The 26,403-nt window shown below is 49.6% G+C and overlaps 1 protein-coding gene across 5 annotated transcripts in view; it reads right to left on the reverse strand.

The window, feature by feature from the left end:
• Positions 1-26,403, reverse strand: part of ELN (elastin) — a 57,382-nt gene that overhangs the window by 25,536 nt on the left and 5,443 nt on the right. For 2 of the 5 annotated variants that reach the window (XM_072978389.2, XM_072978388.2), the window contains exons 2-14: positions 7,315-7,362; positions 6,460-6,513; positions 5,819-5,851; positions 4,447-4,524; positions 3,663-3,710; positions 2,914-2,982; positions 2,732-2,779; positions 2,444-2,515; positions 1,960-1,992; positions 1,702-1,776; positions 1,463-1,495; positions 1,113-1,175; positions 363-407 (exon numbers count right to left, since the gene is read on the reverse strand). In XM_072978389.2, the coding sequence (XP_072834490.2) occupies positions 363-407; positions 1,113-1,175; positions 1,463-1,495; positions 1,702-1,776; positions 1,960-1,992; positions 2,444-2,515; positions 2,732-2,779; positions 2,914-2,982; positions 3,663-3,710; positions 4,447-4,524; positions 5,819-5,851; positions 6,460-6,513; positions 7,315-7,362 (699 nt within the window). The remainder of the gene's footprint in view (positions 1-362; positions 408-1,112; positions 1,176-1,462; positions 1,496-1,701; positions 1,777-1,959; positions 1,993-2,443; positions 2,516-2,731; positions 2,780-2,913; positions 2,983-3,662; positions 3,711-4,446; positions 4,525-5,818; positions 5,852-6,459; positions 6,514-7,314; positions 7,363-26,403) is intronic. The other 3 variants (XM_072978390.2, XM_072978391.2, XM_072978392.2) reach the window with 3 other exon arrangements.

Genomic DNA, 26,403 nt, shown 5'->3' on the forward strand with positions numbered 1-26,403 from the left:
GGCAGAAATACATTACTGCTTGCCAGCTTGTCTCAGCCGGCTGACAGATCTGCCTGCTGGATGGGACCTGCCGGCAGAAGAACCATAAAAGGTGACATGGAAGCCAACGGCACAACCGTGTTCTGGCCCATCTATGTTGCCTCTGCCGGAGCGCATGAGACAAAGCGTCACCGGCGCGGAAGAGACTGCCCAGAGCAATTTTGGAGGAATCGCTAGCCTGCAAGCGGTTTGAGTTCAGCGTCGTTGCAAAGGAGCCACCAGCTGCTCTGGGCCATCTAAGCTCGTGGTCTCCGCTGGAGAAGCCACGGCTGGCTTCTGAAGAGTCCCTCCCACGCCTCGTGGCGACTTTGGCTGGTACTCACCGTATTTTGCGGCCGCCTTAGCGGCAGCTGCTTGTGCTCCTACGCCTGCGGAGTAAACAAGATACGCCTCAGTGGAAGAGTGCGGTGGCTGGGAAGCCTATGGTACTCATCTTTCCTCTGTCTCTCTTTCTCTTTCTGCTCAATTCTGGCTCACCAGAACCAGCTCTTCCATTAAAAGGTAAAGGTTCCCCTTGACAATTTTTGTCCAGTCGTGTTCGACTCTAGGGGGTGGTGCTCATCCCCGTTTCCAAGCCATAGAGCCAGCGTTTTTGTCTGAAAACAATCTTCCGTGGTCACATGGCCAGTGCGACTTAGACACGGAACGCTGTTACCTTCCCACCGAGGTGGTCCCTATTTATCTACTTGCATTTGCATGCTTTCGAACCGCTAGGTTAAGGACCCCTAAACTGGTATCGTAAAGGGGAACCGTTCCTTTGATCTTTGAGACCCCCCCGGGACCCTACCTGACCCAATATTTTCTGAGCACGTCAGATGGCCAAACTCAAGCGGATGGGGAGAGCACCTCCACTTATTTTACTGTATTTAGACGCTGCTTTGTTCCCCTAAAGTAGCTAAAAGCAGCATCGCTGAGGCTAGGCTAAATTACAAATATTAAAAAAAAACCAAGCACATTAAATCATTTATAGCCTTAAAACACAGTTGAAATGGTTATTTTTAAAAATATCTCACATTTCTACTGAGAGTTCACGTTTTTGAAAACGGGCACCCTGGTTTGGCTCGCCCGCTCACCTGTGCCAGTTGGGAATCCGGCTTTTCCTCCGATTCCACCGTACACCCCGCCAGGTCCAGCCCCTGAAGCCGGGTGAGGAAGGGAGAGAAGGTGTGAGAAAGCCCACTTCTATGGGGCCCCAATGGGATTTTTTTGTGAGGTCCTTCTTGGGAAGAAACATTGCAAGGATGTCAAGAGACGGTTGACCCCAACCAGCTCGCATCCTGGAAAGCCTGCCCACTCCTGAGTGTCTAGAGTTGAACTCGGGACCCTTTCCGTCAAGTGATCTCTCCCCCTTCCCAGGCTCCGCAGCCACTGTGGCTGCCCCACAGAAGGTATGGCGCCCCAAATATTATCAGCAAGGACTCACCAAAAGCCTGTTTCCCAGGACCGTAATAAGTACCTGGAAAGAGGGAGGTAAGAACAGAACATGAACAGTTTACACACTCAAGAACCATTTTTTTTATAGAAAAGGACTTCGCCCAGAATCCTCCACCACCAGCAGGGCCAGAAGAAGGGGATCTCCTGACGAACTCCCAGATCTCCTTGTTTCTCATTCCACTGTTTTGGTCTTCAAAGCGATCTGGTAGGTTCTGGATTCAGACTCACCGGGGACTTTCGGTGCTTTGATGGGGTAGCCCAGAGGGAGCCCCGGCTGCTGCCCACCGCCGAAGCCTCCGAAACCTGAAAGAGCCACAGAGAAGGGGCTGGGAGGTGGAAGGCTCTAGGCTTCTCCCAGCGCCACCCACTGGACTGCACCCCGGGGTGGGGGTGGCTCCACTTTTCCAGCCGCATCTGGGTGGACGGTTCCCGAGGGCCGTGGCATTGAAATGCTGTTTTGCCGGACTCTGAGAGGGTTCAACGTACCTGGTATCCCTGCAAAGGCACCACCGCCAGCTCCTGGGGGGAAAAGAGAGAGAGAGAATGAGAGAGAGGAAGAGACAGAGAGAGAGAATTAGCAACAGCAAGATCTAGTGACTTGCAACATGATGCATTGACATGATGTGCGAGGGAGTAGATCAGAAAGACTGCAAGAGTCACACCGGATTGGTTTTGTCGTGATCGATATCTTACTTTAGATGTTTGTCATCATGGGTCGTCATGTCCAAACTCTTAAGCCTGTGGCTTCCTTAATTGCGTTGATCCATCCCACATTGGGTCTTCCTCTTTTCCTGCCACCTTCAACTTTTCCTAGCCTTACTGTCTTTTCCAGCCAGAGAAGGCATTATAAACTGCCAAACCCACATCTTGTGCCACATGAAACAACTTATTCTAGATTTGCTGTCAATGGTAAGAATCTTTCTGTGCTGGGAACAATAAACCAAGCAATGGATGGGGAGAGAGGACTTACCAGCGACTTTAGGCTTGATTCCAGCTCCTGTTGGCACCCCTGGCAGGACCCCCACCCCAGGATAACGGATCCCTGCAATTAGAAATGGAGCAGCTAAGGAAACCAAGAAATGAGATATATACCTTTGGGGTCAACAGCACTGCAAACAGTGTGTCTTTAGTCATGTCTCTCAAAACCCCAGTGGAACATGGGAAACATTTTGCCATTCACCAAAGGCCAGGATTGTTATGATTGTTGTTTTGCAAGATGGCAAGAGGGGAGGGTAGAAGAAGCCCAAGCTAGACTTACCTGTGCCAGGGAGCACACCTCCGGGGAAGACCCCTGGGATCCCAACTCCTGCCGGAGAGAAAGAACACCATCTCTGTGACCACAACGGATTGTTGACACAATAGGTTTGGGGAGAGGAGGCTTCACATGACACACACACACACACACACACACACACACACCAATGGCAAGCGTTGACCCACCTGGTATCTTCCCAGGCTTTGCACCAATACCGGCTCCCGGCTGCACCCCCGTCTGTGGAATCGCACCACCTGTGGGATAAAAGAGAGAGAGAAAGAGAGAAGGGAAACATGGGGGGGGGGGCAGCAGAGAAGTTGACAGGCCAAACCATTGTCCAAGAAGATTCAAAGAAAAAAAATTTTTTTAAAAAAAACCAACACCAGACAGTGCAGTCTGCAGATTCACACAGAACTCTTCTGATGGCACTGCAGAAATGTTTCTGATCTGATGGCACAACCATGAAAACAGAGAAGAGGCAAGAGATGCAGAATCAGGTGGAAAGGTTTCTTCGTGTTAAGGGGGTGTGGAAGCCAACAGACCATGTCTTGAAAGAGCCTCTGAGGCATGAGATGGGTTGCTTGAGTCTTTTTGAATAATCAGATAGACTTTGTGATTCAGAGCTCTTATCTGCCCCTCCTAAGACTGTTCCTGACCTTAATCGACCCCTCCCAGGGCTGGGCCTTGCGTACCTCTGTCTGCCTCTCATTCCCCTCTCTTCCTCATTGGCATAAAGGCAGTCCAACTGAGACCTTACACCGTGCATCGGGGGGAAAGGGGGCTACAATCCATGGGAATCTTTCTGGGAGGATGCGAGAGACGCTGAAGCCGTAGGCCGACTCAGCTTCACACCGGCCCAGCGAGGCGGGACACCAAGAGGCAAGCCATGGTTATGGTGCACCGGATTGGTCCATCCAAAGGTCCAGAGCCTTACCTCCTGGCAGTCCGCCGACACCAACTCCGGGTATACCGACTCCAGCACCTGGAAGCAGAAAGGGGAACCAGATGACAGGGATGTAAGAGCCATCCGGGTGCCTCCTTTGGAGGAAAGGTGGGAAGGTAAGCCATCTTCCAGTATGGAACAACAGAAGAGCCCGTTTTCTAAGGAGCGCGTGCCTTCGCTGGGTGAATCTCTGCTCTGTGTCATCACCCTTGCATTTAAGGTGAATTTTGTGCCGCCTTGCTTAGCTCTGTGGTGCCAGATCAGTCTTACAGGGTCACAGGGGTGTAAGTAAGGAAACGTCCTGAGCATGGTGTATGCTCAGTCCAGGGGCTCAGAACATTCCTCTCTCTTTTAATTTCATTCCATGCCTTTTCCAAGAGGAAAACAGGGCACTCGGAAGGAGTGAGGTGGCAAGAAGGGAAGGCCAGATCAACGGCGGACGGGGAATCCAACTGCGCCTTGCAAATGGGAATTCAACCTTGAAAGCATGAGATGGGTTGCTTGAGTCTTTTTGATGAATCAGATAGACCTTGTTATTCAGAGCTCTTATCTGCCCCTCCTAAGACTGTTCCTGACCTTAATCGACCCCTCCCAGGGCTGGACGGGAGGGAGCCGAGAAGCAGGGAAGGCAAAACATGAAGACTTAATCCAGGCGAAGGGCTCTGGGCCCGGTGTGCCCAGGGCAGAAAGAGGCGCAGGGAAGCTGAAATGAGGCTGGTGGCAGCCCATGGATTTCCTGCAGAGGCTGGCAGGAAATGCGCTGGTATCCACTCACCAGCTTTGGCAGCTGCTTTATAGGCGGCGGCTCCGGGGATCTCCGGAAACGGCAAAGCCCCACCTGTATAGAGGCCACCTGAGGCACAGAAGGAAAAGGGTGCTGAGCTTCGCCCGCTTTCAAGGGGGCCCAACGCCACACTGCGGACACCGGCCTGTAAGCCTGAACCTCCCGCGTCCTCTGTGGGCATCTCTCCCTTCGGAAGGCAACCTTCCACCAAGCCCACCAAAGCCGTTTCTAAGACAGGTCTTGCGTCCTGGACCATTTATGGAGGGAGGCCGGGGGGTTGTTTCCCTGTTCCAAGTGGCTGACATTTTTTTAAATGCGACGATGACCCTTCCTTACCAAACGGTTTAAAATGCATAAAGCAGCCGCAGCAACAAACGAGGGCGATTTTAAAGGGGCACGCCAACCAGCACTGCTTACTCAACAGCATGACTACAAAACCTATAATGTAGTGCAACTCTGGAAGGAATTGAAAGGGCGGGAATTGTCAAAGGCAGGCCACCCGACCACAGGGAAGGAGATGCCACCTAGAGTAGACCCCCCCATCTCCTATGTCTGGTGCTTGGCAGTCGGAGAGAGAGAGGGCCGCGCATGGCGGTGGATGGGTGGGTGATGCATGCAGGCAGACCTCCGCTCTGATTCCCCAAGATGAGGCAAAGGATGTTGGACAAATGACAGGCATCGGGGGAAAAAGAGTCACATTGGGAAGCCAGAAGGAAAGGAACTGTGAGACCCTCCACATGGCTTGAATCGTGCCACTGGAAGGGACCCTGTGAGACCATCTAGCCTTCCCACGTTGTGTTCAAAAGGCGAAGCGTTTGGCGAGGCCTCTTCTGCACTGGGGCAGCACAAAGAGCATAGCAAAGTTGTAGAGTTGGAAGAGGATCCCTAGAGGCCATCTAGTCCAACCCCCGTCTGCCGAAGGAGGGGCCAGAGACCCAGAAAAAAAATCCTAGAAATCTAGATCTCAAGGTGACGTTACCAGAACTGGCCACTAGAGGGAGCCAGAGACCATGCTATGTATAGCATTCACTATTATGATGGGTGTTCACTATAATCTGTGTTTTTCAGCATCTGCAGTGGTGGGGGGCTTAGAGCCGATCATCAACAGATACGGGGGTCCTACTCTAGTGCTTAATGGGAAACAGACAGGGGCAGAAGTGGTCTCTCTCTCTCTCTAACAAGTCTAAGACTCATCCCCCAAAGAAAACTTGAGAATCCAGGTGCGTGGGTTTCCCCTTCGGTTGCCCCGGGGGGGGGGGGGGAACCAGGACAGCCTGAAAAAGTAACTTCCCCAAGCACCAAACAAGAGAAACAAATCATCACATTCCCCCATGAGGAGCAGAGGAGATAAAACAGCCCTCACCTGCACCAGCGCCCAGACCGCCAACACCGGCCCCTGCGGAGGAGAAAAGAGAGGAGTGGGCTTCAATTAGTTTTTCTGCCCGGATTGCCAGCTTTCGAACCCCAGACCATCCGGTTCCCCCTGCCTTCCTCTCTCTATCTTGCAATTTACTCTGCTTGGTGTGTTTTTAAAATGTTTTCAGTGGTTTCAGGTTAGTACTGTTACTGTGCCTTTAAAAGGATATTTGTTTTTTTTTCACTTCCCCCTCTCTTCAGTGGGCCAAATTCTTCTCCTTCCATTTTTGCTCCCACAAAAGGTCTTTTGACGACTGAGCAAGTATTGGGACCCTTAGTCTTTCCAGTCCTGGCTCAGTTCTTTAACCACTGAGATAGGCAGCCTTTTGAAAACCCCGCTGAGGCTAGCTGTCATCTTGTGGCTGGGAGTTCCACCAATGAAATGTCAGCCATAGGAAAAAGCATGGTCTTCTGCCTGCATCTCCCACCTGCAGTGGGTGACACCCCCCCAATTTCTGAAGTTATGGGAAAGGGAGACCAGGAGCTTTCTCTCCACTCCACTGCCACCCACCCACCCCACAGACCATGCAAACCGAAGCATGCATGCCAGGAGACCCCCCCAACCACTCCTGGGTTGCGCCTACCTACCTGTACCCCCGAGGCCCGCTCCAAGGCCCCCCAGGCCTCCGACACCACCAGCCCCTGAGGAGAGGGTCACGTTATCAGGATGTGTAGGAAGGAGGGTAACAGATCCTCCCACCACGGTTTCAGAGAGACTCTCGGATAACGTTAACAAGCTCCCCTCTAACGATGGCTCACCTCCCCACACACAGTCACACACAATGAAGGAGGTTTTGACCCAGTGGAGAGCAAGAGGCAGTCACTTCTTCCTAGGTCTTGACCCAAACGTTAAGAGCTTTCAGGGATCAGCCTCTTGGAAGGCTTCTGTAAAGTTTGGATTAAAACCCAGAGCGGATCCACCCTGCCCAAGTAATCTAAGAACTGACAGCCTCTACTATTCGGCCCTCTTCATGTACATCCTACAGGTTAGTGTAGCGGAATGTGGGTCCTCTGGGTCAAAATGCTGAGGCTTCTTGATGGCCGGGGATGATGACATTAAAACTCACCACCACTACCACCCCAAGCTCCCCCGTCCCTTTCCAACTTCAGGCACAATTCTCACGGTAGCTGGAGAAGGGGGTGGCCAATTTTACTGACCCCAGGATATTTGGGTGAGAGATCCTTTCAATAATATCACGGTCTTTCCGGGTGGCTCAGCCCACCCAAGGAAGGTAAAATAGACCCAACCGGTCATTCATTCGGGGAGGGGCTGCAGAAAACACACCAGAGTCGTCTCGTGTGGCAAGCGGTCAGGGAAAAGCAACCCCGGGTGGGATCAAGAATTTCCAGGGATTTCATAACTGGTCCAAATTCATACCAAAACCGTGGGCTCAGTTTGGAGAGTGTGGCGTCTACGTGGACCTTGGCGGTGTGGACCCTTACCTGGGTAGAAGCCTCTTCCAGGAACTCCCACGCCAGCACCCGGGACCCCTGCAAGAGAAAAGACCATCAGAAGGGCTAAGATTTGGCCCATGGTGGGAGTATGTGTGTGGATGTGTCCACGATGGTCCTGCTTTTCCCCCCTTCATTCATCACTTTTAAAGTATTTACAGGTTGCATTTTAATCGCACCAGTCAGATGATCCATCAGAGCCAGCGTGAAGACCAGGAGTAGACCAGAGTAGGACTAAGTAGACCCTAGCCTGGCCATAGAAAATCAGTGAGGGTTTTCATGAAAAACCCCACTCTTTAAGTATCTCATACCCCTTGAAAACCCTACGAAGGTTGGAGGTGACACCCGTTGTATCTATCTTCCCCCTGGCTTCCACTGAAGTCTTAATATCATCCTTGCTTTTTGGTTGGCACCTCCCTGCGCTCTGAGACGAGAATAGGAACACTAAATTTATTTATTGCTCTTTTTTGTACATCAATAGACACACTGTGCTATACGGATGCTGAATTGGGCTATCACTACGACGCTCCCAGCCCGGGGGTGGGGGGGAATCCTTCAAAGACCCTTCCTGTTTTCATTCCTACTCAGTCCTCTTTAACAACAACCCTGTGGGGTAGAGAAAGCAGAGAGAGAGAGAGAGAGAGAGAGAGAGATAGCTGTCCTGATTTTGCCTAAGGATTGATTGATTCATTGATTTCAATTTAATATACCACACCCATTAGCATCACAGTGCTGCTCTGATTTAGGATTAGGCATCCTTCAGCCTCGAGAGACAATGGTAACATGTTCTGAATGGAGGACTTGGAACAGCATCTAGTGTGGCTGAGAAGGCCAATTCGAGAGTGACAATCCCTTCTGCACTGGAGACAAATACAGTCTGTCCCCTGTCCAGCTCCCTGGTTTTGCTTGTTTCGGGACTGCCTCTTTGCCTCGGCTTGCTGGACAAGGGTCTCTTCAAATTTGGAGAGGCCGTGATGCACCACCTGCCTCCAGGCTGGACGTTTAGAGGTCAAGGTTTCCCATCTGTTGAGGTCCATGGCTGGTTCACAATAAAACACACAATCCAATAATTCAATAAAACCAGAGACAACCAAACCACAGAAAAACTATGAGCACCAGAGCATTCATCAAACTGCATGAAGCAGAGAGGAGGAACAAAAAATAGTACAGAGGAGAAAGGACTGTGTGGAGATGTAAAAGCACCTCGCTTTTGACAGCCCCAGGGAGATTTGAACAGGAACCCCCACCCCACCCCTCCGACCCCAGACGTCCTGGTTGCAAAACCGGAATCGCTTATTCCCTCACTGACTGGCTCTCTTCCCATTTCGCACTACAACTCCCATCATCCTTAGCCAGCTTAGCCAGTGGTGAGCGATAATGGGCACTCTGGTACAGAAAGATCCGCAATGCCACCGGTGGGCCACCCTGCAATTACAGCCGAAATGTTACAGTTGTGAGGATAAAGGTTTGGGTTTACAGAGGTTCCCCCCCCATGTATTCCACCAACCCTGTGAGGTAGGCCACGAGGTGACCGGTCACATGGTAGAGCTGTCAGACAGGAGGGAGGTGGAGCAAAAGTGTCTTGCTGAAGACTGAGAAGCGTCCTTTGAATCCATGTTTTTGGGGACTGCTGGAGCCGTGAGGTAATGCCTGCACAGACCTTCGCACCCGCTGCCCACTCTGGCCTGCGTCACAGCTCCGCTCCAAAGCCAGACCCAAGCTCACATCTGACCATCAGTTGGGATTGTGCAAACAACGGGAACAGACAGATGCAGCTTGTTCTGGTTTGGTGACGCCCCCAGCTAACTTCTCTCTGTGGCTTCTTTCCTCCCAAATAAGCACTGGGAAAATTGTGTGTGTGTGTTGTTTTTTAATATCCTCATAGTTTCCAAAGTGGGTGAGCAATGGCTGCAGAAAGGAGTTTGTTAAGTTGCCATTTCTCAAAAGTAACTAAAACAATTCTCTTGAGTTTCTTAAACACAAACGACACTGCTCTGGCATGGGAAGCAAGCTCTCTTCCCACCCATGCTGTCACCACTGCAAAAAAACCCAGCAGAGCAGTCATATGGAAGGGCCAGATGTCTGAGCATGTCAAGAGTTCTCCTCCGATGCAGAATGAGGCTGCCCATCCCCCCCAGGACAAAAGTGCTTTGGTATGTTAGTGGCACACTGCGCAAGGTGTGATCTTGTCCCTTGCTAAGTCACGATCCAAATTTAACTTAGTTATTCCCTTCATTCTCAGCAAAAGGAACAAATTACTAGTTGTTTGGAATTAGTTACTTCAGAGCTGTGGATTTGAAACCCCAGAGACGAACCTGGTTCCCCCAAAGCCCTCTAGCAGGTTGTCTCTGGAGTGGTGCAGGCACGTTATACAGAGAATCACAGAATTAGCGAGCTGTAGAATTAGGAGGGACCCAAGGGTCATCTAGTCCAACCCCAGACAAGGCAGGAGTCCATACCTCAAACATCCCTGACAGACAGTTGCCCAAGCTCTGCCTGAAAACAAGCAAGCAAGGAGACCCAGCCTCTTGACAAGGTAGTCTCTTCCGTTGTCGAACACTTTTTACCATCAGGAAAGTCTTCTTGAGGTTTAGCTGGAATTTCTGCTTCTTGTGATTTGAATTAGAGATGGGCATGAATTAAAAAGTGAATCACCAAATTCATTCCAAAAAGATCACGAATTTGTCTATTCATATTCATACGAATTAATGCCCCCAACAAATATGAACCAACGAATTTTTAGTGATTTTTGGTTCATTGATTCGTTCGGCTATCAAATGGCTCCCCAGCCACCTAGAGAGACCAAAATTGTACGGACACCACTTCTGACTCCCCTCTACAATCCCCCCAGGTTTGGTGATGATTGGCTTTCCCCAGCTGCTCACGGGCACTTTCCTGGGGGGGGGACCCACTTTGTGGGAATATAACTTGGATGTCTAAAACCTAATCGTCCCCACACTTGCAGGGCTTGTAGAGGAGAGTGGGAGGACGTTCCCCTGTTAACGTAGTCTCTCTCGGTACTTGTGGGGCTGTTTGATAGGGTTCTAAAGTATAAAATTGAATTAACAAGTGGATTCATTGATTCGCAAGGAAAAGTTAATAAATTCATAATTCGTGTTTCATCGACCTTGACGAATCACGAATCAAAATGAATTCCAATTTTTCCGAGTTGTGCCCATCTCTAATTTGAATCCATGACTTGGAGTTCCACCATCCAAGCTTGCTCCACCGCCCATGCGGACGATGGTACCTCCAGGACGGTAAAGCAGGTTGTCCTACTGTTGCACGACAGGCCTCCCCACCACACAACGCCACCACAGCGCCTCGCTCTTCATTTCAACCTCACACCCGTAGCTAAGAGCCCCTGCCTGCTTCCCGTAAGCTCCGTTCCTGGAAGAGCTGCTACGCAGAGGGCGTGAGCCAAGTCAAAGGAGCGATTTCTCAAGAAACAACAACTGTTCAGCAGAAGGCTTAAACAAAAGGCTTAATCTCAAAGGGATCTGGGTGCACTTGCCTGAATAGCCGTGACTCAGCCGCCTCTGTGGTCGGGAGAAGACGCGAGGGGGAGAGGCGGAAGGGGAAGGAAAGGACGCGTGTGCGTGCCACCACCGAACTTTGGATAGTTCGGCACCTACATGTGCAAGACACGTGGGACACAAGTATGTGCAACACAAGGGGGATTTCGCCAGAGTGGAAATTTAGTTACACAGGGATGATGAGAGCTCATAACAAAAAGTGGGGGCGTCCCCGGGGGGTGTAAGATCTGGTGCATACAGACCTTATTTGCACCCTCCCCCATGTTGTTGTTGTGTGTCATCAAGTCAGAACCAACTTATAGTGACCCTAACACGGCTATCAAGGAAGGCGTGGTAACTAAAATAGTGGTTTCACCAGCTCCTTCTTCCCCAAGTGAGTTTCTACGGCCATACGGGGATTTGAACTCACCTCTCCTGAGTCTTAGTCTGTTATTCTGTCCGCGTCACCACACTGGGTACCCTACCACCCATGCATACCTCAAGGAGACCAAAAGGTGGGCCCAAAACAAGCAATGGGTTGGGGGAGTGTACCGTCTCAGAATGGTTCACCAAGAATCTGTCCGACGAATTTTTATGCACCCCAGAAAGGGCTTGTTTAAAAGCAGGGCATAGTTGTACCATAGTTGGGGGGCATTGATACGTATGAATACGAATAGATGAAATTTGTGAATTTTTAAAATAAATTGTGTGATTCCCTCTCAGAAAGCTCCGTTCTGCACCAAACAACAGACCACTCAGGAAAATGTTGGCACTCAAAGCACAGATTTGTGTACCTTTTAAAAAATAAACTGTAATCCACAAGTCCTCATGGAATTATTTTGGATCCTTTGCTAATTTGTGGCCTTTACAGAGTAGCTGAGAAACTGTGGGGTACCGTGTGGGTTGAGGGCCGATGAAGGACATGGGTTCGAATCCTTGCCCAGCTGGGGAAACTCCTCAAAACCACTTCTAGAGTTGCCATCCACATTGGAAGCAATTTGATGGCACAGAAAGACAATCCATAGCAGCTGCTTTGGGTCCTTGCGAGGGACGGGACCCTCGCCTTGCTTTCTCCTTTCGGACCAAGACACAATTCGGGGTCTGGCCTGGGAGGAGGGGGGGGGTTGGTTTCTGTTCTCTCCAACCCTTCTCGCAAGTGTGTGAATTTTGTCCCCACCCCAAAAAGCCAGCGATTGGCGCACAAAACGGGAAGACGGCTCCGTGGCAAAAGTCCAAAGGAGGGTGTTTGTCTGTTTCTTCCAAACATCCCGTCTGTGCTTGGCCTGCGCTCAGGCTTTGCCTTTCCGAGGGGTTTCGGAGCAAAAACACAGAGACCGGAAATGGGGGGGGGGAACAAAAAGCCCTTTTGTCTCGCTCTCGGGAGGAGGTGAGGGATCATCGGGCACCTGGCCAGACTGTCAAGACCTGACCCGTCTGGCCAGCTCCAGACAATCAAAACTGTTTAAAAAAACAAAACAAGAAAGAAAAGAAGAATTTGGCTAAGTATCCTTCACATCCTGGGTCCATGTGTTCGAAGAACAACAGAGGGGGGGGGCAGGCAAGTGAAATAAAAGAGGGACCAAGCCATGGAACTGATGCAACGAGGGAGGGATTTCAGAGACCACGGAGGGCTTCCGTGGGTCCACCGGTCTGGGGGCCTTCCTCGTGCTCCGTGGGAGCAGCCCCTCTGGCTCCCCTTCTTCTAAGAGGGGTGAACTTTGTCTCCCGGCTGGGCAGCGAAAAAGATATCAAGACCATCCCGTTGGCCTGTTTGGGGTCAGGTCTGAAGACCGAGGGGTTCAGCTACTACAGAAACTCCTGCCCTTTCCTCTCTTCCTCTGCGAAGCCGTTTCCTTTCATCTTTCATCGGTGGGATCCAGCGGATCTCTTTCCCACCATCCCCCATCAGAGACCTCATCCCCCCTCCCAGGGTGACCCCCCCACCAAAGGATCACAAGGGCCAGCAGCCTCCTCTCCAGAACTGGACTTCAAATCTCAAATCTCTGGCCCCACTGCACCTCTGTATATTCAGTGGCCCTGCTTCTGCCCCCCTCCTCTCCAGATCCTGCACCACCTGCAGGATGTCTCCCCCAGCCATAGGGTCCCCCCCCCATGGAAAGTGACAAGTGATATTCTGCTCCTGGTCACTTTCTCCTCATCAGTGGGCTTGTGGGCTGTTTTGAACATTCCGTAACCTGCCAGATCCCTTGGCCAAGAACTGGATGATGGGGAGGCTCAACAGACAGGCCGTGGCGGTCCTTTATTTTTATTTCTATGGTTTTTTTCCTACCCCCTTTTCTCTCTTTGCTGGGGATTTGGGGGGGAAGAATAATACCCACACGCAGAAAACCAGGGAGGGCGGCCCCGTCCCCCAGCAGCTGCTGCTGCTGCTGCTGCTCCTCTCCGTCGGAGCCCAGCGAACATGTGTGCGAGGGGAAGGGACAGAGGTTAAGCGTTACCACCTGAAAAGGCCGCTGAAGCCAAAGCAGGCAAGCCTGGAAAGGAATAAAAGGAAGAGGCGGCCCATTCCCTCCGTCCGTGAAAGAAGGGTTGGGCTGGCGTGTCCCCCCCACCCCACACCCCGACTAGATCAGTTTCTCCCTCCACCCCAAGTGGGACTTGATCCGGCTTCAGTTCCAGCATTCCAGCCTAATTGGTTCGAGGGCTGCGGCCAAAGTTAAGTCAACAACACACGCCAGAATTCCACACACACACACACACACACACGCACACACGCGCACACATGCACACACACACACACGCTGATTGAGAAACCCGACTGGCGGGAGAGTTGGAGGAGGCCGACTGGGAAACTCAAGGAAAAAAACAAAGGAGGATGAAGTAAACACAGACACACAAGACACACCGAGAAAGAAGGGTGTGTGTGTGGGGGGGGGGAGAAGCCAGAGGGAAGAGCTCAGAAACTCCACTCCACCTCCCCACAGGCCCACTGAAGCTGGAGTTGGCAGTGTTTATGATTTCCTGGGGCACTACAATGCCCATCATCCCCGAGCCACCACGGCTGCCGGTGCAGCCGGCCGGCCTCTTCTTGGCCTGCTTGAACCCATCGCCCGATGTCTCCGGGGCTGTCGACCGAGTCTTTCTGGCTCGGATGCAATCGATTTGGGGGCTCCGGGGGAGCTCCCGTCCAAAAAACGGGCTACCCAGAGGATCGGGGTCCTCGGGCCAAAATTGTGGATCAACTCAGATATCAGCAAAGGAGCTGGCTTCCGAATCATGGGGCCGCACCTCTCTTAATGGCCGGATCCCCTTCTGATGATCTGTCTCCCTTCCTGGCTGGATGGGGTCCCTGTGGGTGCTTCTCGCATTCCTTCTGGCAAGGAGACCCATTTCTCCATTGAACTGGGAAAACTGGTCTTTTCTCTGCTGGAAGATCAAGGTGCCTTCCCGCTTCTGGGTGGAATCCTGGTCTGCCCTTCTCCCAAGGAAGCCCACCCGAACATCTGCCCAGGCTTCCCCTTCTTCTTCCATCAGATTTCAGGGGGACATGCAGGTGCCGTGGCATTTAAGTCCACGCCTGGCTCTCCTTCCACCCTTGCCCACCCCCCTCCGGACTTTTGCAACAGGGCACCTGGTGAACGCACCTAAATGCTGGAGATCTCAAAAGTTCACATGCCATGTGGATCTCTTTCAGTGTGCTTAAGAAAGGGAGGAGCAAAGTGTGGAGTTGGGAGCAAATAAGATTGCCACATTCAAAAAGAGAACATCGGTTGGGTCTCTGCAGGAATCAGTGATCTGGGGGAAGCCCAGGGGGCTGTTCTGGGTCCCTCCCTGTTTTGGCCGCCTGGGGCAAAATCTCAGCCTCTCCTTGGCATGGCTGGGCTTTCTGCCACACAGGAAGCTGGAGATTTGCGGCATGGCCTCGCCCAGCAGATAGGGCTGAGGCTTCAATCTGGGCAGGTAAAAACATCTGGAAGAATGCAAAATGAAATACAGGTGTTCTGCTGTGCAAAAACAGTAGATTCTTGTGCAAAAGCCACTCCCCAGGATTTTGTTTCTGTTTTATTTTATTTTGCGAAACAAGCAAGCAAACCAGGACAAATCCTCCCAGAAAACCGAGTGCTGGAATGTGAGAAAAACATACACAAACTATTGCCACCCCAACAAGACACGGGTTCGGATTCACCTAGGAGAATGAAATGAGTGGAGAGGCGTGTCCCAAATTCCCAGCCTCGATATCACCATTGTGCGTGCGTGCGTGCGTGTGTGTGTGTGTGTGTGTGTGTGTGTGTGTCCATGTCCTCTTTGGGGGTGAAGGAGGGGGGCACCCAAAGAGCAGCCTGGTTGACGCTTCCCGACTCCCCAGCCCTGACCACGTCAGTCTGCAAAATTATTCCACTTTTTGGGCCACCGAAATGAGAAAAAACTTTCCTTGCCCGAATCATTTCGGTGCAGTTTCCAGGGAAGCGTGTTGTGTCACTGAACTAGTCCGGAGAGGCCTGGGTTCAAATCCTCCCAGGCCTCAAAGATAACCCGGTGATTTCAAGCCAATCTCATTCTCTTCATCTGCTCTACCTGACAGGGTTGTTGTGTAGATAAAACCAGGGAATTAAAGGATGCATGCTGCATTGGGCTAAGGATTCGTGTCATCATCACTACTGCCATCATCCTCCACCCAAAGGACACAACTTGCTTGCACGGAGCAGAGCGAGGCAAGGCAGATCAAACCATCCATCCGTATAGCCATGTTACTTTTCTTGGACTACAACGCCCAGAATCCCCCACCCAGCCTGAGAAACTGACAAGATGCCGGAAAACATCATCTTAGAAGCCTGTCCTTTTTCCCAACCCTATGTCTCTTGACAAGCCTCCCTACAAAATCAGCTTTGGAAAGTGGCCACTCTGGACTACGATTCCCACTGGCCACAAGGGCGGGGGATGATGGAGGATGCGGTCCCAGCCTCAGCCACCTTTCGCTTTTCCTTTGGGCTGGTTCCTGACTGGCGAGAGAACCGCAGGCACCTCAACCATCAGGCTAGGAATGTGTTTTTCCTGCCCATATATATCTCTATCTATATGTATTTTTTTTAAAGCGATACAGCCTCAAGCATTCTCTCCCTCCGCTGGGATTAAGCCACTGCAGACATAACAAATATCACCACTGCTGGAGTTCACACTGTCATCACACTCTTGAATCTCTGGGACTAAAGACACTGAATCCTATATGAAGCATCTCAAGAGGAACATAACATCACCAGTTGCATGACTGCCCAGCAGGCAGGCGGATGGGAGGTGGGTTATTAACCGTGCTTTGACTATAAAGTTGTATTCCTCTTACAAGTTTCAAAAAAAGTGGGGCTAAACAATAAACATGCAGCAGTGTTGTGATGCAAAAGGGCCTTTGTCCCTAAAACAAAAGATACTTTCTCCTGGTTTATAAACAAAGGTTACTTTTTCAGGGCTTAAAAACCCAACAACCGAACCTTGGAAGGATACAAGGCTAACTAAGGAAGCCACAGCACCTCTGTGAATGTAAAAGAAAATAAAACAGGAAGGGGATCAGATGTTGAAAACCACGATGCGAGGAACTTCGGTCCAGAGCCTGGAAGAGGATGGGTTTGGAGTCACAAGTCCCAGAATCCCCCGCTAAACGACGGCCATTGTTATTGCAGAAGAGGTTGCTGAGGACTAGTCCCTTGTTCTTTCTAATGTCACGAATTCACGGTGACATTCGCGATCCAGAAACAGACCCGCGGATAAGAGGGAGGTGATGGTGGTGAAGCCACAATAGAGGAAGTTCTCAAAAGACAAACCTCTGAAATGCTTCTTGCTGCAAGTTCTCATTTAACAATCCGGGAAGCCTGTTGTTAGCATCCCATAATAGAACCCAGCCTTCTCATTGTGTTTGGGCAGGTTTTTGGTTCCTTTCCGTGGAGTCCAAGAAAAATGACTGGAACGAAGGGTGAGACAAACCAGCAAGACATTAAGTGCTGGACAGAATATCATTAAATTGGCCAGCGTATAATTCAATCAAAAGTAGTTAAGGCATGAGATGTTTTCCTCCACGTGAGGCTATTTTTTTTGTTGTTGTTGTGGGTGGGATGAGACAAAGAAAAATTCCTGGATGATGCATTTCAGGGCCATCGGGCAGAATCCTGATATTCCTGAGATCATCCACATTGCTGCTAATTCATGAGGTGCTGGCTGAGTCCCTGGGCAGACGACGAGGAACACAACCGACATATCATTAATTAGCGCCAATTCATACGCCACTTTGCTTACGCAGGCCAGCTGGACTCACAAACAAAGACTAAGGCAAATGACTAAAGACCAAGAAATCATAATGCAGAAGGCTCAGCTGCTTTGGCTACACCATGAGGACTAGAAGTACAGATTGCTACAACCGAGGGTTCAAGATGAAATAAAGGGAGGGGCCCCAAAGAGAGGGTAGACGTTTGTGGCTGAAAAACCAAAGAGCGGGTTTGGATGCAACACAGCATCGTGGTTTAGAGCTACTAGTGGATTTGAAGCCAGGATAACAGGTATGATGATGTGTGACCTCAAGTGAAAGAGGATTTAGAAGAAAAGAACAGTATGGCGCTCTGGAATGCTCACGGGACAGAGCCTTAGAGTAAAAAAGCATTTTTAAAAAAACTCCAGTTTGCAGATGTGTGAGGAGAAAAGACCCCCAAGCAAGAACAAGCAAGGTGGGGAGCGAGTGCAAAGTACAGGAATGGGAACAGATAGGGGTGGTGTTTCCGTCCAGTTCTCTCCAAAGCTACAGTGACTCAGGAATGGGCAGAATCAGCCGGGTGCAATTCCAGGAAACCAGGCAAGCTTCACACAGGAGACTCAGCAGAGAACTGGCTCTCTTGACGGGCCGATTTATATGTGTTTATCGTTCGGCCTGCATCCTGCTTTTCCGTCTCGAGACTTTTGCCAGACCCTGAGCCCAGTTTTGAAGTAGAAAATAAGTTTCTGGCGGGCTCACAGGCCGGGGAAAGTTGATCAGTGCTCACTGACCTGCTGGTGCGGTTTTCATTTCTGTGCAAACTGCACCATATTGCTCACTTTCCAACCCACGAACGAACTGAAACTGCAGATACCTTTTGAAATTCATTGCCTTCCCCTTTAACTTTGGAGTGGGGGGTCTCTGCGTGAAAACCCCCCACTCCATGCCATTTCCAAAAGATATCCCCGAATGGATTAGATGAAGACAAAGCATGCCTTGCTTTGAACAAGTATGCTAAGCAAAATTGCATGGGGGGAAAAAGTGGGGCGGGGGGAGTGCTTGGAGGTGCCAACGGATGCGCCTGGCGATATAACTCCCCAAAGAGAAGAGCAAACTGGTCTGGAGACTGGGAACCGAGGGGAAAAAAAATGGAGTTCAGAAATGTGTGTCTTTGGGAGGAATCTACACAAACGCAACTCAAGATGTTCCTCCTGACTTGCATTTCAAAGTTGGAAAGCAAGACAAGAGAAATGAGAGACACCTGTGCAAATAAATAGATTATCTCTCCCCCCCTCAGTAGCGTGTATATCAAATTGATAGGTGGCATCGTTTTAGCCTCCTCTCAGGAGGAATGTGAGTGGATTATTATTTATTTATTTATATGTCCTGTTATACTTTTTCCCCATCTACGGGTGTGGGAGAAACTTGCTTTCCCCCCCCCATGAGAAAAGGGTAGGGCAACCCCACAGAATGGACCACTGAGGGAGGGAAAAATCAGATCCACTATCAACGGCTGGGAAAATATATATATATATATTTTGCTCCTGCAGAATGTTTACGTGCCGCAACAAACTCACATTGTTAAAACCCCCCCATCTCAAAAGAGTGGAGAAAGAGAGTTACTGGTTTTGAAAATGAGCTGCGGTCCCTGTGCACTCAGCACATGTTCAGAGGCCCTGTTTTTCCCCATGTAGTGTAGAAACTGGCAGGGAGGTAGGAATGAAGGCTGTTTTGGCTCCGATCGCCTCTCCCCCCCCCCCCCCCCGTTCGTCCGGAGAAGGGAAAGGTAGAAACCAGCCTGCTTCTATCACGCAAAGCCTGTGCCCAGAAAATGAATCAACGTTTGGAAAATGCTTTCTCTCCTTCTCTCTCCCACCCCGTTTTCCAGGGCTTGATACAGGAAACCGAGATGGGTGATGTGGACCAGAAACGTTTTTCTAAACAAATTAATTCCCCAGCGGCTTAACTGCAAGCATGAATGTTTTGCAGGGATACTGAGGAAAATATTTTCTCCAGCCTCTTTCACCCCGAAGATTAAAATATCATCAAGGCTGGGAGGGAGAATTAATTAAACAAACACTGAAGCAAAGTGGAATTACTTATTTCCCCTCTTCATGATGTCATTCCCAGAATGCGGGAAGAATTCCTCTTTTTTTTTAAAGTTTGTTGAGAGAGGTTTCTTAATTTGGACTCCTCCAAGAAGCCCCTGGCCTGAGACCCCAGGCCCTTTCTCCAGCCACTTTGATAGGATTCAAAGGTAGACTTCCTCTACCGCTGGAGGTTCTTTTCCTTTACTTTGGTGACCAGGGCAGCGAGTAAGAGATATCGGCTTCGCTCTGAATGGGTCCGGCCCCCTTGTGAAAGGCTCAGGAGGATGACTGGGGTTGCTGGGAAGATCAGAACGCAGTACAGGCAGGATATGTCCCACGGGGCTAGCCAGTTGCCTGACATCAGACACGACAAACTGCAGATCACCCCCACAAATCTTGAGCGAAGCCGCAAGAGGGATTATCAGGAACAATACAAATTTCCAGCCCGTAATTATAATTTATGTACTGGGGACAGGCTAAAAAAGCTTAGCAGAAATGGTGTAGGGGGGTGTATAGTATGGAAGAAGTCGATCTTCCCCCAGCTGTTGTCTTCCAGGTGGGTTGAACTACGACTCCCAGAAGGCTCTAGGCGGACATGAACCAGAGAGATTCATCCATCCGGACTTAACTCTTTGCAATCTAGGCTTGAGCTTCTGGGGTCTCCAGTCTGCACGAGGCTCATTTCCGAGAGGGTGCAAACAGAGGAACTTGGAGAAAATTTGTCGCAGTGGTGGCTAGCAAACAACAGAATAGCCATCTGTACCTAAACAGCGAGGCTTGAAAACACACACTGGCAGGAACTGCCTGCTAAAAAGCAACATTGGGGGGGGGGGGAAACACCAACAGCACCCACACATCTGCAGTATGAGTGTGGGGCCCCCCCAAAATGAAATGGCTTCAAACAGGTTTTTTCGAGCCAGACGGTACGCTACAGTTAGCATGTCATTAGAAGTGGAGCCCCTTAAGAGACAAAAGTCCGTTCATCTAACGACAAGCTTGCCTCTGCTCTACGATGCTGCTAATGCGCTTCATGGGGATGTTAAGTGTGTGCTTCCTTTCCAAGTTCAAGACTTCGTCATGGAGCTTGGAAGGAATTATGTCTCTAGCAGGAAAAAAAACACATCCTACTGGCTTCTAACAACACACTGAGAGTATATTGTGTAACTTGGTCCTCAGCCTGACTGCATGGGCATTGCCTGGACACGTATCCACACAAACAGAGACACACAACTGACCCGCAATCCTTCCCATCAGAAATAACGCATGCCTTGACTTTATGGTGCAAAATCCCCAGATTGTTAAAAAAAAAAGTTATAAAAATGGCCCCTCTTGTAAATCATTGGGAGTTTTTTAATTGGTATCTTGAAAGCTAGGCAGACTTGCTTTTCCAGAGTGCAATTCCAAGAAATCTCCAGGCCACCACAGATAACTATAGTTCATAAAAGTTATTAATAGTGAATTCATATCTTAGACAAGAGGTAGGAGACAGTTCTGCTGTCAAAGATGCTACGATAGTAAAAGCCCGTGAAGAACTATGCTAGAAGAAACGTTGGGTGATGAAAATTGTCCCTTTTTTCGAGGGACGGGGGCCTGGCATGAGGCTCGGAGCCCCAGCAGCCACCTCTTCAAGAAACAAACACAATACGCACCATCCCGTCCAGCTTTTGCAAGAGGAAAAGCACAATTTCTTTGGCAATTAAGGCTCAGCTCCTTAGTTTGCAAGCTGCAAAGTGAAGATCCAAAGCCTGCGGGGGTGGAAGGAATGGGCCCGGAATCCAAATACCAAATGTTTTTGGCCCGAGGGGGAGAAAACATTTTTTTGGGACCAACCATTTTTAGGTCTTCAGTGCAAAGGCGAGGCCAATAAAATGTCATTAGCAGCTGTCTTGGAAAAATGACTAATTGTGCTTCCAGAAGTCACCTCCAATTTTTGAGCTGGCATATTTTTTTTTCCTCCTTTTTTGGGAGATTCGGGGGGGGGGGGAGAGAGAAATTCACGAGCCCAAGATTTGGAAATTGCCTGCATTTTTCTGATCCGGCAAAAAATGGCGGAGCGTTTCCCCCCTGTCCCATTGTCATGCTGTGGCCACCTGTAAAGCCAGACTCAGGGTTTAAACTCTGGTTTATACAGTACTTACCTTCCAAGCTAGCTGGCTGAAACGCTGGCTTTATAATGTGACTTATGTGCTTCCTGGCTTTATGGGGAAACACTTTATAGACCCCTAAGAACTTTGCATTGCTGTAATTACGTGCTTCTGACACAGTCCTGTTGGGGGTGGATGGGCTGGGGAATTGACCCCTAAGCTAGCAAGGTGGTGGTGGTGGGTGGAGAGAGTGCCTTTTGTGGTGCTATGTTTAAACCCGATTGGGGGGGGGGGGAGCAAGATACATATGCCCTCTCTGCCTAGCCACTTTTTTTTGGGGGGGGGCATTTTTCTCAGTGCCCAGGGTTGTTCCAGGGATTTCTGGTGGCGCCAGGGCCACAGTCCTGCCAGAGGCAAACGTCTCGAGACAGACCACCACCCCTACAACTTCTCAATGAGATTTTTTTGCTGCTTGTGTGTGTGTGTGTGTGTGTGTGTGTGTGTGTGTGTGTGTGTGTGTGTGTGTGTGTGTGTGTGTGTGTGTGTGTGTGTGTGTGTGTGTGTGTGTGTGTGTGTGTGTGTGTGTGTGTGTGTGTGTGTGTGTGTGTGTGTCGAATCAAGGAAAAGCCCAACCAACTTACACGAGAAAAGGCCCACTTTGATGGGCCTGAGCAGGGCTCAATGCCTGCCCCTCTGACTCCTGAGAAAACCAAACCAGCCCAGGAAGAGTCAAGTGAATCACAACCAGGAGGGACCAAGCCAGTCGCTCCTGCTCTTAATTTCGTTGTTATTGTCCTTCCTGTGCTTCCCTTCAATGCAAAACAGCCTCTCCTGGGGAGGCCTCCAGGAGCGGAAAAATGACTTATTCTGTTTGGGTTGTTGTTTTCCGTGCACCCAGGGCACACAACAACACATTTTTTTCCCCAAAAGGCTCTGTGGGGCCTGGAGGCTGGCCCAGGCGGCTCCAGAGGGGCAGCCATGCACAACCGGCAATGCACAGCTAGCAAGCCAGGCTTAGCCCATGCCACGTCTTAGGGCCTGGACACGCCAAGGGGGTGGTGCCCTCCTCTCTCTGGGCACGGAAAGGGGTCGCGGTGTTGTGGAGAAACCGTCAATCCAGCCCGGGGGGGGGAAATGCGGTTGACTTCGAAAGCTTGGATCATGAAGGTTAAAAGTCGAAGGTTCCCCCTGCCAGGGGCCAGCTGCTTATGGCTATGCCCATCTGGGCCCTCACCATGCCCGCCTAATGCCCTCTGCGCACCATGGCAAGTGAAGCAGCCTGGCACCTCTTCTTAGTTCTGTTCCTCCAGGACACAGCTGGCCCGACACCCATTTTGGGGGAAACCAGCTCCTGCTTTCCTGTTCTCTTCACTTGGGCCAGCCTGGACCCGAGAGGAAAAAGATCATTTTGGAGATATACCAGGGGGTGGCATGTCTACGCCACTCCCCCCCCCCATTGCGTACGCTCCACCGTGAGCAGCAGACCAGCCCTAGCAAAGTGGGCACTAAGGCACAGGGCATAATCTCCCATCCCCTCACCTCATATTTCCCTCACGCCAAGAAAAAAGGAGAGGGGCTTGTGCTTGTGTGTCTCCTCCTGCCCCCCCAAAAAAGAGAGAAAGAGAAATTTTCTGTGTGCAAAAAAAACCCACAAAACCAAAAACACAGAACAAAACAAGTGACTAGGTCTGCCAGGTGTTGCCATTTATTTTCCTAAGCCTCACCGAAAAACTCATATTTAATGTTGGGAACTTTTAAAAGATTTTTCTAACCTAGAATAAAGCCCCCGGTGGTCTGCCTTAGTGATGCCCCCCATTGACCAGGGATAATGGCAAAGTTTTAAATTTTGGGGGGAAAAGGGATAAAAAGTTTTTGAATGTTTCAAAAAGGGTTTTAAAAGTTTTACATTTCTTGTTGGCTTTCTTCTGTGCCATGAAGGGGCTGCTGACTCACAGCAACACTGATAAGGTCTTCAATGTATGGAAGATGTTGAAGGAGTGGTTTGTTGTGGACACCACCCAGACAGACCATTTGCAGGACCAAGCGCGGATTTTGAACCCAGGTCTTCCAAGGCATTGTCCGAAGCTCGATCCAAGACACCACAAATGGGTCTTAAAGTTTTATGTTTAGGCCGGAAAAAAAATCAGAAGCACCAATATAGCACAAGCCTGTGGATATGAAAAAGACCTTCGGGTCTTTGTTGACCCCAAGCTCAGCCTGAGCCATGATGGTTATGCTGCAGCGAAAGAAGCAAATGCAGTTCTGGGCTGCATCTACAGAAGGCATCCCTGTTTGGTCCATGGTGGTGTACAATGGGTACTATCATCCATCAATACTACAATACCCAAGAGCCTCGTGCTAGTTTAAAGTGTCAGACTAAAACCCACGAGGCCCTGGTTCAAATCCTGACTGAGCCCAAAGCTCACACGGGACAGTCCTATCAGCATCTCTCCTTAGCGTGATCCTTCGGGCAGGGGAGCTTGAAGGCGGGCCAAGGTTTTGAACCCGGGCTTCGCTCGCTGGGGGACAAACGGGGTTGGAAGGAAGTCAGCACTACTTGGTGTGCTGCCCAAGGCTACTAAATCCAGGACAAGAGGATCAGGGATTAATAAGGTGTATGAATAGAGGTTTTATCCTGAGGCCAGACCAGGCTCTGCTGCTGTTATTTAAGCGGGGAGAGGAGGGGGCGACTCAGAAAATGACTTAACAGCTTATGCGGAGATGTGCCAGCTCTGAACAACTTAAGAAAACACGCCACCCTCTTAAGCCACCACAGGGGAAAAACTCAGAAAAAAAGCAGAACAATTTCTTCCCAGAATCGGGGGGGGGGGGGAGCCATGGCTTCCCCCGCTTGCTAACGCTGCCCTCCTGACACCTTTTTAATTATGATTATTTTTCAGATCTTGGGTTCAGGAACATGAACGAGCCCCTAGCTGCAGGAGCAGTAATCTTATCTCGCAGGCCTCTTTTAACAAAAGAGGTTTCACAAGGAAAAAAGAAAAAAAGAAAGAAAGCAAAACCCAGAAATGGATGATAAAGCAGAAAGCTAAACATCGCCACTCGCTTTTTCAGTTCAACGCCTTCTTTTCCCGTTGCCAGATTCATAAAACACTGAGAAAGGCTGCAGGCGAAGGGGATATTTTCCCCTTTCGGTTTCTCTGTTTCCCCGTTGGAGGCTGGGTTGCTTCTCTCTAGCCATCGGCTTTCGGAGGTAGACGCCACCTGCACATGGAGGCTGCATTTATCGCCTTCATGGGTGGGTTTATCCTCTGTGGTTTGCTCCGTCCTTTAAAACACCCAAAGCCTCTTGAACCATACGTTGTGACAGTGAAAACTACCCAGAAAATGTATCTGTTTGGTCCAAAAAAAAAAAAATCACAGCCAGTTTAAGTAAATGACTCCTGGTTCCAGTGGGCCATCATTAATTGTACAGATTCCCAACATATTCTGTGCTTCTTTACTTTTTTCCTCTACTGACTAAACCTCCAACTTGTAGAGGGAAAAGAACCTCCACTCCCTTTTCTGAACCTCCTCCAGTTTGACAATTTCCCTTCCTTGAGAAAGTCGGACTGGAAACGGATCACAGCCAGGAAAACGGGGGGGGGGCCCTCCCCAAATCGCTATCCCATACCTCGGCTGCCCTGTCGGTTTATGTAACAGCCTGGTGGTGTTAACAGCCCTTCTTTTCGTAGCCGTATCCCTTTCCAAAGAGTTTCTAACCTCGATTTCTCGAAAGGGGAGCCCTGCTTTCTGTCTTCCGAGACAACCCAGCGGCTGGATTGGGAAATAAAAGCACAGATCACTAACATGCCACATGTTGGGCACCAAGGGAGACAGGAAAAGCGGGAAAGGCGTTTTTCTGGGTCTGGAAAGAGGATCTCGTATTCCAGGAAACTGTCGTTTAGACATCTGTCTGCCTGCTTCGCTAGACGGACAGGCTCTTTATACAGACTTTGGCAGGTCTGACTTTCAAAAAACACGATGTGAAGAGCCAAAACCGAGAATGAAAGAATTCACACCCTGGTACAGTTGGTATAATCTGAGCAAATATATATATATTTGCTCAGATATTTGCATAGCAAATATACAGTATATATTTGCTCAAATAAATATATATTTGCTCAGATATTTGCTGAGCAAATATATATAATTTGCTCAAATATATATATTTGCTCATTGAATATAAGGGGTTTCCCCCCTCCACTATAACACTAAGCACATGTACACAAACACAGCAAGCCGAAGGCAAAGATGGATGAATGGCTCACAAGATGCGAAAAACCCATTCGAGGCGTTCTCTTGTCACCAGTCTACCCAACAACCCAAACGGCCAGTGTTGTGGCTCTAATCTTTGTGCCGCTGCACCCGTCCTGTGAAGGCAGACACACCCCCAAGACCCAAAAAAGTATCAACAAACTCTTGCCTTCTTGCCATCACAAGATGGGAGGGGCCCATCCATTATGTGTTGTTTCCCTGCCTTGTTTACTGCACAAGGATCGGACAGGTTTGGGTGAGGCACATCTTGGCCTCAGGATGACAGCATGGAGGCAGAAAGAAAGAAAGAAAGAAAGAAAGAAAGAAAGAAAGAAAGAAAGAAAGAAAGAAAGAAAGAAAGAAAGAAAGAAAGAAAGAAAGAAAGAAAGAAAGAAAGAAAGAAAGAAAGAAAGAAAGAAAGAAAGAAAGAAAGAGAGGGAGGGATGGAGGGAAGGAAACAAAGAAAGAAAGAAAGAAAGAAAGAAAGAAAGAAAGAAAGAAAGAAAGAAAGAAAGAAAGAAAGAAAGAAAGAAAGAAAGAAAGAAAGAAAGAAAGAAAGAGAGGGAGGGAGGGAAGGAAGGAAGGAAGGAAGGAAGGAAGGAAGGAAGGAAGGAAGAAAGAAAGAAAGAAAGAAAGAAAGAAAGAAAGAAAGAAAGAAAGAAAGAAAGAAAGAAAGAAAGAAAGAAAGAAAGGGAGGGAGGGAGGGAGGGAGGGAAGGAAGGAAGGAAGGAAGGAAGGAAGGAAGGAAGAAAGAAAGAAAGAAAGAAAGAAAGAAAGAAAGAAAGAAAGAAAGAAAGAAAGAAAGAAAGAAAGAAAGAAAGAAAGAAAGAAAGAAAGAAAGAAGGAAGGAAGGATTCTGTGTTGATTTTCCCCCCTTCAATTAGCCAATTTTTAAAAAATCCAATCCGCATAATCCACTTTACCCTTGGTTTTCCAAGCCCTGT

The sequence above is a fragment of the Pogona vitticeps genome, chromosome 7, assembly GCF_051106095.1.
Source record: "Pogona vitticeps strain Pit_001003342236 chromosome 7, PviZW2.1, whole genome shotgun sequence".
NCBI lineage: Eukaryota > Metazoa > Chordata > Lepidosauria > Squamata > Agamidae > Pogona > Pogona vitticeps.